This window comes from Papio anubis, chromosome X (genome assembly GCF_008728515.1).
Source record: "Papio anubis isolate 15944 chromosome X, Panubis1.0, whole genome shotgun sequence".
Taxonomy (NCBI): domain Eukaryota; kingdom Metazoa; phylum Chordata; class Mammalia; order Primates; family Cercopithecidae; genus Papio; species Papio anubis.
Window position 1 is genome coordinate 24261588 of NC_044996.1, and position 11267 is coordinate 24272854.

General features: G+C 53.6%; 1 protein-coding gene across 6 annotated transcripts in view; it reads left to right on the forward strand.

Annotated features, from left to right (window-relative positions):
- Positions 1-5892, forward strand: part of ELF4 (E74 like ETS transcription factor 4) — a 45984-nt gene extending 40092 nt beyond the window's left edge. For all 6 annotated transcript variants that reach the window (XM_003918262.5, XM_009198236.2, XM_003918263.4 and 3 more), the window contains 2 exons: positions 895-1272; positions 3286-5892. In XM_003918262.5, coding sequence (XP_003918311.1) covers positions 895-1272; positions 3286-4090 — 1183 coding nt within the window. In that variant the 3' untranslated portion in view covers positions 4091-5892. The remainder of the gene's footprint in view (positions 1-894; positions 1273-3285) is intronic.
- The last annotated feature ends 5375 nt before the right edge of the window (positions 5893-11267 follow it).

The window sequence follows — 11267 nt, forward strand, 5'->3', positions numbered from 1 at the left end:
TTCTTTTTTTTTTTCTGAGACAGAGTCTCGCTCTGTCGCCCAGGCTGGAGTGCAGTGGCACAATCTTGGCTCAATGCAAGCTCTGCCTCCCAGGTTCACGCCATTCTCCTGCATCAGCCTTGCAGGTAGCTGGGACTACAGGCGCCTGCCACCACGCCTGGCTAATTCTTTTGTAATTTTAGTAGAATCGGGGTTTCACCGTGTTAGCCAGGATGGTCTCGATCTCTCGACCTCATGATCTGCCTGCCTCGGCCTCCCAAAGTGCTGGGATTACAGGCATGAGTCACCGCACTTGGCCTAATTTTTTGTATTTTTAATAGAGATGGGGTTTCGCCATGTTGGCCAGGCTGGTCTTGAACTTCTGGCCTCAAGTGATCTGCCCACCTTGGCCTCCCAAAGTGTTGGGATTAGGGGCCTGGCCTCCTTTTTGCTTTTTATAATGGAAGAGCAGTTCAGCATCCCTCTTCCCCAAGAAGGGCTTTCTTCACATCTGCAAGCCAGAGCCCCAGGGAGGTGGACTTGAGTTGTCCTAGAGGTGGTCTCTCAGGCTGGGGGATTGCTGTCCCCGCCATCCATCCCCTCACTCTCAGTTCCCTCCTTCAGTCATTCCCTGTCCTCTACCCCAAAGCAGGGGGTTGGAGGGGGTGGCATCTGAAAACCTTTCTGTGATCCTTTGAGTCCTCGGGGAAATCTCAGGAATGTCATAAAAGCCTTCCAAGTCCAGGTGTTGACATATCCTTTCCCTTGCCCTTGGTCCCTCAGCTGGCTCCCCAGCCAGCCTCACTCAGCCTCATGCTTGCCTAGCCCTGGGAGAGGAGCGCTGGGGAGATGGAGGTAGAAGGTCTCCCACCCAGCTTCCGGCTAACTCCCAACTCCCCTCCCCTCTTCCTCTAGATACTACTACCAAAGAGGTATCCTGGCCAAAGTGGAAGGGCAGAGGCTGGTGTACCAGTTTAAGGAGATGCCCAAGGACCTGGTGGTCATTGAAGATGAGGACGAGAGCAGCGAAGCCACAGCAGCCCCTCCTCAGGCCTCCACGGCCTCTGTGGCCTCCGCCAGTACCACCCGGCGAACCAGCTCCAGGGTCTCATCCAGATCTGCCCCCCAGGTCAAGGGCAGCTCTTCTTGGGAGAAGCCAAAAATTCAGCATGTCGGTCTCCAGCCATCTGCGAGTCTGGAATTGGGACTGTCGCTAGACGAGGAGATCCCCACTACCTCCACCATGCTTGTCTCTCCAGCAGAGGGCCAGGTCAAGCTCACCAAAGCTGTGAGGTAAAGACACCCAGGTTGCATGGGTCTTCACATAGTACATCACTTTGGGGTTCAGTTTTTTTTTTTTTTTTTTTTTTTTGAGATGGAGTCTCGCTGTGTCACCCAGGCTGGAGTGCAGTGGCATGATGTCTGCTCACTGCAACCTCCGCCTCTCGGGTTCAAGTGATTCTCCTGCTTCAGCCTCCCGAGTAGCTGGGATTACAGGTACCCACCACCACACCCAGCGAATTTTTGTATTTTTAGTAAAGACGGGGTTTCACCATGTTGACCAGGCTGGTCTCAAACTCCTGACCTCAAGTGATCCGCCCGCCTTGGCCTCCTAAAGTGCTGGGATTACAGGTGTGAGCCACTGCACCCGGCAGGGCTCAGTTTTCAACTTCTTGCCAAGCTCTGCTCTGTCTCCAGGCTCATGGGATCCTCCCAGAGCCATGGAGAAGCCAGTAGGGCACTTGTTGGTCAAGAGAGGGAAAGTCACTTGCCTGAGGTCACATATCCGGGGGCTTACACAAGAGCGGCTCCCCAGGGAGCCACCAGGGCCTCCGTGTCCTGGCCCATCCTCCTAAGCCTCCTCTATTCTAGAAAAGAAGCGGCCGGGCGCGGTGGCTCAAGCCTGTAATCCCAGCACTTTGGGAGGCCGAGACGGGCGATCACGGTGTCAGAGATCGGCGCATCTCTTCTATCCTGGCTAACACTGCGAAACCCCGCCTTTCACTAAAAATACAAAAACTAGCCGGGCAGGCGGAAGCGCCTGTAGTCCCATAATGGGAGGCTGAGGCATGGAACCGAGGCGGAGTTGCAGTGAGGTCTGAGACTGCCAGTATCTGTGCCTGGGCGACAGAGCAAGACTCGGCCTCAAAAAGAAAGAAGCAACAGAGAATGTTCTAGAGCCGCCTGCTGTGAACCCCTTGGGACCTCCAGGCGTACCTGGCAAGCTCACTTCATCCCCACTCAGGGCCTGAGCCTCCCTGAGAAGGCTGGACTTATTGGGTTGCGGTGTATGGACTCCCAATTGCTGGCTGGGTCAGTGAGACACCGGTGAGGGCGGCAGAAGAGTGGAAATGGCAAATGGTGAGGAAGACGGTGGGGTCGCTAAGGTTTTCACAAGTAGTGCCATCACCTATGTACACTCGCTGTGTAAGCACTAGAGCAGGGACTCACATCGAGGCCTTGTGAGACCCCAGCATCCCCACTTGGAAGAAATCAAAGGATAACAAAGGTATGGCTGGTCTTGGAGCATGTTATTAATACATAACCTCTCTGTGCCTCACTTTCCCCAATCTATAAAATCAGATTGTTCTTACTCCACTTGTGGGCTGTTTTCAGGATTGAGTGAAATGCCACATGTCAATCACTTAGAATGATCCCTGACCTATATAAACCTATACAAGTAATACACAAAGGAATTCACAGTTAAGCACGTACCACGCCTGTAATGCCAAAGACTTTGGGAGGTCGGTAAGGCAGGATTCACCTGAGGTCAGAGTTCAAGACCAGCTCACAACATGGTGAAACTCCATCTCTACTAAAAATGTATACAAAATTAGCTGGTGTGGTGGTGCTTGGCCTATAATCCTAGCTACTTGGGAGGCTGAGCAGGAGAATCGCTGAACCTGGGAGTCAGAAGGTTGCAGTGAGCTGATTACATAGCATTGCACTCCAGCCTGCGTGACAGAGCTGCAAAGACTCCAGTCTCAAAAATAAAAATAAATAAATACATGTCAATAAAAATTAGCTGGGCATGGTGGCACACACCTGTAGTCCCAGCTACTTGGGAGGCTGAGTCAGGAGGATTGCTTGAACCCAGGGCTTCAAGGCTGCAGTGAGTAATAATCGTGTCACTACACTCCAGCCCGGGCAGCAGAGTGAGACCCTGTCTCTAGAAAAAGAAAAAAAGGCAACAAAACAGCAAAGAAATCGACAAACACCTTCAGCTCCATTCCTCTCTGCCCCCCTTCCTAACCAGCTGGGGGACACCTCCTGCCTTAACCAACTCTGTTCTCTGTTTCTTCTCAGTGCGACTTCGGTGCCCAGCAACATCCACCTAGGAGTGGCCCCCGTGGGGTCGGGCTCGGCCCTGACCCTGCAGACGATCCCGCTGACCACGGTGCTGACCAATGGGCCTCCTGCCAATACTACTGCTCCCACTCAGCTCGTTCTCCAGAGTGTTCCAGCGGCCTCTACTTTCAAGGACACCTTCACTTTGCAGGCCTCTTTCCCCCTGAATGCCAGTTTCCAAGACAGCCAGGTGGCAGCCCCAGGGGCTCCACTGATTCTCAGTGGCCTCCCCCAACTTCTGGCTGGGGCCAACCGTCCGACCAACCCAGCGCCACCCACGGTCACAGGGGCTGGACCAGCAGGGCCCAGCTCTCAGCCCCCTGGGACTGTCATTGCTGCCTTCATCAGGACTTCTGGCACTACAGCAGCCCCTGGGGTCAAGGAGGGGCCACTGAGGCCCTCCTCCTATGTTCAGGGTATGGTGACGGGGGCCCCCATGGAGGGGCTGCTGGTTCCTGAAGAGACCCTGAGGGAGCTCCTGAGAGATCAGGCTCATCTTCAGCCACTTCCAACCCAAGTGGTTTCCAGGGGTTCCCACAATCCGAGCCTTCTGGGCAACCAGACTTTGTCTCCTCCCAGCCGCCCCACTGTTGGGCTGACCCCGGTGGCTGAACTTGAGCTCTCCTCAGGCCCAGGGTCCCTGTTGATGGCTGAGCCTAGTGTGACCACATCTGGGAGCCTTCTGACAAGATCCCCCACCCCAGCCCCCTTTTCCCCATTCAACCCTACTTCCCTCATTAAGATGGAGCCCCATGACATATAAGCAAAGGGGTCAGGGCAAGTGTGACCCACCAGGCAAAATTGAGCAGCATTTTCATAGGGACCGACTTCAGTAGCACACCTGCCCCTGCATTTCAGTGGGATGTCAACACACTTGACCCCCAGTTCCCCAGCTCTGCCTGGTGTCACTGTGGCCAAACAGTGCCCAGCTTAAGCATCCCTGGCATCAGACTATGGCCTTCAAGAGCACTAGGGGATATGCTTTTGCCAGCATAATGGGCTGACTTGGTGATGGAGGGAAAAACCCTTGGGCCAGGCAGAAGTTTGTGGCCAGGGTCTGTGCAGCAGTTTCGTGAGAAGAGCGCTTCTACTTGGCTCTATCTCACTGGCTGCATTCCCTACACAGGGAATTTACTACCCCGTATGTGACTATCCCTGTATGTACTTGTATGTACTTGTTGGTCTGTATCTTAGTTTCTTTGGGGAGGACAGGGCTGTAGCTGTGAGGTCTTGTCTCCAAAGGTGTGTGTATGTCTCCGTGGATCAGCCACAGGGATAGGGATTTTGTTTTTAAGGGAAAGCATTCTCTAATTCCCTTTGTTCATGCCAAGATTCAGTTGCTCTGAGACTATGGGGTACAAGTTTGATCCCCCGAATCTGGAGATGTTGTAGAGCTGGAACGAGTGCAGAGTAGGAACGCTTTGATGCGCATGCACATTGGGGAAGATGCGCTCCTCAGGGACACGAAGGCCGAGTAGGATAAAACCACGATGGGAGGGAAGGGAAGTCAGCTCTGGGAGCAGCACTCACTGGCTGGACCAAGGTACTCTTCCTAGAGTTTGCCGAGTTAGCAACCACAGTCACCATGCGGTCAGGCTGGAATCGTGGGCCACCCCAGAGTGCTTTGCTGAAGGATTAGACAGGGGTGAAGTGCCCTCCAGCCTCAGAGCTAGCCACAAAGCCCCCAGTCAGAGCTGAATTCATTGAATATTTGTGCCTCGGGCTTGGGCTGTTTGTGTGATACCAGCCCCCCGCCAGACAATAGCCTTTGCTGACACCCCAGCCTACTTCCCCGATCCTGGGCTCCCTCTTGATTACTTTTTGACATTTTCCAGCTGTCAGGCGTCACTGGGGCTAGTCCAGCAGCGACCTATATGGGGCCCACCCCCATTCTTGCTCAAGCATGGGTACCTACCACATGGTTTCTGCTGCTCAGCCTGCCTGCAACTCACCTCAAAGGCGAACCAGCCTGCCTCCATGATGACTGCAGCAGACCTCCTCGGGTGGACCGATGCCCCTCATCTCCCACTTTCACACCTAACCCTGACTCCTTCACCAAGAAGACGGGAGTCGGCAGCCGGGAGTTCCCATGGCACCTCTCTCTCTTCGTGGCTCCCTGCTTCCCCCTTCCCTCTTTCCAAGGAAGGGTCAACCTATTCTCTCTCAAAGCCAACACCTAGGCCAATGGCCTGGATCTCCTCCCCTCTCCCTTCTTTAAACGAGCTTGCTTCCCTCTTGCCAAGTTTGGGGCAAGGCTAAGAAATTTCAGCCACAGAAACAACTCTATTATCTGGTGACTTTGGGTAATGTGAATCAGTGCCTGAGGACCTTTGCTGTGTCCTTGGTACAAAACCATCCACTTGACCTAACTACCTCCCCTGGCCGCGCTCTTGCTCTTCTCTTCTTCGCCAAGCCAATTATCACCCTCTCCCACTCTCTTCTTCTCCCTGCCCCCTGGAGGGCACTGCGTTTAGTTGTGCAAATGTATTTTCTATGCGTGTTTCCAGCAGTTGGCATTAAAGTGCCTTTTTCTAATAAAATCAGTTTATGATGAGTTTCCTGATGGTTGAAAGTGAGCATCTTGATAAAGGGTCACCATTAAAAAATTTTGCACAAAGGTGCTGCATGGGTTGGGGTAGCCCTGTCCCCACCTGAAATCTGGTTTCTGCCACCCCTACTCCAACTCCATGGAAACTCATTGCTGGAAGGTCATCAGTGACCTCGTGGTGAAATCAAATGTCTTCTTCACAGTCCTCGACCCTCGTAAGCACACACTAGCTGGGCTCTCCTGCGTCCCCCATCACCCTTTCTGGGGCTGGTTCTTCACCTACCACTTCCAATGTGGCTGTTCTTCAAGAATCTCATCCATTTGGGGCTCATTGTGGCTCCTCGGAGATGGGTCTTAAATCTAGAGCTCCAGTCCCACCCTTTCTCCTAAGCTCCTGGCTCACGTTTCCAGCGATCTGCTGGACATTTCCACATGGATACTTGTCAGCCCCTTAAAGATAGCCCCTCTATTGAGTCAGAGTCTTGCTCTGTCGGCTGGAGTGCAGTAGCATGATCTCGGTTCACTGCAACCTCTGCCTCCCAAGCTCAAGCGATTCTCCTGCCTCAGCCTCCTGAGTAGCTGGGAGTACAGGCACACACCACCATGCCCAGCTAATTTTCGTATTTTTAGTACAGCCAGGATTTCACCATTTTGGCCAGGCTGGTCTCCAACTCCTGGCCTCAAGTGATCCACCCACCTTGGCCTCCCAAAGTGCTGGGATTACAGGCGTGAGCAACCACGGCTGTCCAACAATGGATTTTTAAAATTATTTCCACACTCACAAAAAACCTTTCCAAGATGATGGGTTGATGGGTGCAGCAAACCACCATGGCACATGTATATCTATGTAACAAACCGGCACATTCTGCACATGTATCCCAGAACTTAAAGTATAATAATAATAATAATAAATCAAGCAAACAAAAAGGCCATCATGACTTGCCTATTTCTGTTAATGGTGCCACCGTTTTCCTGACCTCTTAAGTTTGAAATTTCAGAGCCATCTGATCGTTCCCTTCAATTCACCCCCATTCCCCTCTCCCATCTCCTGAAGTCCAGCGTGTGGTTTGCAATGTCTGTAAAACCTCGCCTTTATTCCACATTCCCAGAAGCCTCCACCCTAGCTCAAACTACACACAGAGGCTCCCGGTGTGATGTCTCAACCTCTCCCATTTGCCCTTTGATAAAATGCCCTCAGTGACGACTCCTGGCCTATAGGTAGGGGTGATACTCAAAACACTTCATCTCTAATCCTTTCTATACTTAATCCTTTCATTGCTGAAGCCAGTCCAGGGGTCCTGGAGTAGGGATGGGGGAGCACTTGGGCTCAGGGCAGTAGCTCCGGAAGTATTTTAAGCTTAGCATCAGCCCTGTCTTCAGGACAAAGCTCCAAGTCCTTGGCCTGCCATCAAGACCCTTCACCTTTGGGTCCTAACTGACTTCCCCAGTCAACTCACCCTGCTCCTTCTGCCACCACTCATACCCCAAGGCACTGCTCCAGTCAAACTGATGGATTTGCTGGCCTGTGAACATGCCTCTGTTTACAATTTCCAAACTCTGTGCTTTTGCTCTTATTATCTACTATATATAGTCTAAGCATTTTAAACCTGGAAACCAAGATCCTCCATTTATCTTTTACCTGCTCTAGGCAATACAGACAAACTCAACATTATTTACACACTCTTGTGTTTTCTTAATGAATAATCTTCCCTTCTATGTATCTTTTCCTTTAGAAATACAATCCACTGGCTGTGCACAGTGGCTCATGCCTGTAATCCGAGCACTTTGTGAGGCTGAGGCGGGCAGATCACGAGGTCAAGAGATCGAGATCATCCTGGCCAACATGGTGAAACCCCGTCTCCACTAAAAATACAAAAAGTAGCTGGGCATGGTGGTTGGCACCTGTAGTCCCAGCTACTCGGGAGGCTGAGGCAGGAGAATCACTTGAACCCAGGAGGCGGAGGTTGCAATGAGCCGAGATCGCGCCACTGCACTCCAGCCTGGCGACAGAGTGAGACTCCATCTCGGGGGGGAAAAACACACACACACACACACACACACACACACACAAGAAAAGAAAGAAAATCCATCCCCAGCCAGGCACGATGGCTCACGCCTGTAATCCCAGCACTTTGGGAAGCTGAGGTGGGTGGATTACCTGAGGTCAGGAGTTCGAGACCAGCATGGCCAATATTGCAAAACCCCATCTCTACTAAAAATACAAAAATTAGCCGGGCTTGGTGGCACGCGCCTATAATCCCAGCTACTAGGGAGGCTGAGGCAGAAAATCCTTGGACCTGGAGGCAGAAGTTGCAGTGAGCCGAGATTGCACCTGGGTGATCAGAGCAAGACTATCTCAAAAAAAAAAAAAAAAAAAAAAGTACAATCCATCCTTCAAGATCTGATTGGTTCCGCTCAATCAGAATGTCCTTCCTATCCTCCTAGTACCAATTAAATTGTGTCCCTCCTTCAAGACTCGATTCATGGACTCTGCCTCCCCAGACCAGCCTGTCCTAAGTGAGCTATTTTAAACTTATTGCAATTGCCACTCTTTCAGCAACTGATCATGAGCACCCTGTGACATCTCTTCCATTATAATCACAAACTGTTACTTAAATCTTCAATGACCTGTACCTATTTAGTGTCCCCAATTAGTACATTACCTCCTTGAAAAAGCGGGAGGGACTGTATCAACCACGTAAGGTGGCACAGTACAAAGCATCAAGGAACGGTTACTGATGGAGCCGGTGGGAGATGGGGACCAAACTTTGAGGTAGGTGGCCTCTGACCTCCCCTCTGCCCAGGCACTCGCCCCAGGTGCTCCACTGCTCTGGGCCTGCCCTCCCTGGCTCAGTGCCCTCATGGTATCCCCAACCCCACCCCCCACCTTAGCACTCAAACTTTGTTACTATTTTGAACATCCTCTACCTCTAAAGCAACTTCCCTGTCCAGTTTCTTTCTTACTCCAAGTGTGAAACTAGCTAAACTGATTAACCTGTGCTGATATAGTTATGGGAGAGGGCTAGAGTAGAACCTCAGGAGACAGGTTAATTTTAACCAGAGTCAAGTGGCAATAAGTCTCTGCCTTTTCGTGGTTTAATGGAGTCAGGAGTCAAGAGATGACCCTCATCTCCCAGCAGCTGATATGTTACTCCCTCCTCTGGGTTCCCACAGCACTTCGTTTTATTTTTCTGAGATAGAGTCTCCCTCCCTTACCCAGGCTGGAGTGCAGTGGCGCAATCTTGGGTCACTGCAGCCTCTGCCTCCGGAGTTCAAGCAGTTCTCCTGCCTCAGCCTCCCGAGTTCAAGCAGTTCTCCTGCCTCACCCTCCCAAGTAGCTGTGACTACAGCTGCGTGCCACCACGCCCAGCAAATTTTTGTAATTTTAGTAGAGACAGGGTTTCACCATGTTGATCAGGCTGGTCTCGAACTCTTGACCTCAAGTGATCTGCCCACCTCAGCCTCCCAAGGTGCTGGGATTACAGCCCTGAGCCACCTCAGGGTGGCTCTTATGGTAGCACTTATGGTAGCACTTAGCACACTGCAGTTCCTTAATTACCTGTTTATGTAGGGTTCCCCGCCAATAGACTGTGGAGCTCCTCAAGGACAGGGACTGTGTGTTAGTCGCTGATGTATCCCCCAGTGCCTAGCACAGTGCCTGACACACAGTAGGTTCTTAATAAATGCTTATTGAAAGAATGAACGGGTCCTGATTTTAATTCTGGGACCTCTGCCCTATGCTACGGCAGGCAAGAGGAGAGGGAGGGGGACAATCCACACTTGGGAGCTAAGGCGGCTTTCTGCCCGCTCCTATAACACTGCAGGGGGCTACTTCCTTTGCCCCTGGAGTGTTACAGACACCCCCGGATCACAGGGTCCACGAGGAGCCCAGGGGCTGCTTGCCAGCTGTGCGTTGCTGCCACCAGGTGCCACATGCAACTCCTGAACTCCCGCCCTTTGCTGCTGCCCGCTTCCAGGGACTGCCTCGCCACTATTTCCTCACCCTTGGGTGGGGCTGTCGGGTGGAAGCGTCAGCTCCAGTGGGTGGGGCGGGACAAGAAGTTATTCTGAGGGTCACAGGCCTTTCTGATCCCATCCTGTACTCCAAAAGAGGCAGTTGCCTCCAGCTCTGAAGTCGCTGAACCTGGGGTGAGTGAGCTTCTTCCCCTCCTGGACGGAGGTCCCAGCCTCCGAGAACTTCGGTCCTGGCGCGCCGGACATGGAGGCCGACGTCCAGCAGGTGGCGCTGTCGAGCCAGCGATGGCGGGCGAGTCGCCCGGCGGGGCCCGGGAAGGGAGGGGCACCCAGGGCGGGGCCTACCGTCCCTGGCGGAGGCGGCCGCGGCCGGCGTGTTCCAGTCCCTCGATCATGCCCCTGCGCCCACAACTGTCCCCGGACGGTTCCGGCCGCCACCAAAGCCCTCCGCTGTTCCGGAGCTTCGAACTTTCCCCTCGGCCCCCGCCCCCTTCACTTTCCTGGGGGAATTTAGCTGGCCGCCGAATGCGCTCCCCCATTGGCCAACTGCGCTCTGGCCCCGCCCCCGGCGCCCCCTCCCCCAGCCTCGCGGACCAGCAGGTGAGCACGCGGCGCCGCAGCCACCCCGCCTGCCCTTCGCTCCCCTCGCGCGCCGCTGCCTTCTACCATGAAGCGGCAGAGCGATCGAGGCGCCCTAAACAGCCGTTTGCTAGCGGAGGGACCTGACCGCCGGCCGCGCGAGCGCGGCTCCCAAGGACCGGCGCGGGGCCTAAAGACGTCGCTCCAGCGGCCGGACGCTGCGGCTCGGCCGGCTCCCCGCGCGGTGGCAGCCGGAGCGCTAGGGAAACAAGTGGAGCCCCGGCCCGTCCCTGCTGCGGGGTCCAGAAGGCCCGAGCACTTCGCGTCCCCCTGCCCAGCAGTTGAGCAGATGCCCCTGGGGCGGACCCCACCCTTCCCGAAACACACACACACTGGTCTTTGCATGGGTGGGACACAGTTACCCACCAAGGCCTCCCGGTTATTGGGTTAGAGTATGGAACAGGGCAGGAGTTTACTGCCCCATTCACCATCGCCCCCAACCCCACCTACCCCACGCCAAATAGGGATGCAGAGATGATCCCTCCTCCCACCAGGACTTGAACAGAGCCTCTCTTTCAAGCCCAAAGAGCTTTCTGATAAGACCCTCATTAACCATAGGCTCCTGAGCTCTGCATGAAGGAGGAACTAATGTTGGCTAAACAGATCTTTTTGGTCCTCAGTGTGATGCTTTGTCAGTAGGTGGGTACATTGGCCTCCATTTGGCTGATGGAGCAATGAAGGCTGGGAAAGATTAGGTTCTCGCCCAAGGTCAGCCTAGGTCGTTAGGAGTGGTGCTGGCTCTTTCCTCTACACCATACTAAAAGGACTGGGAGATATT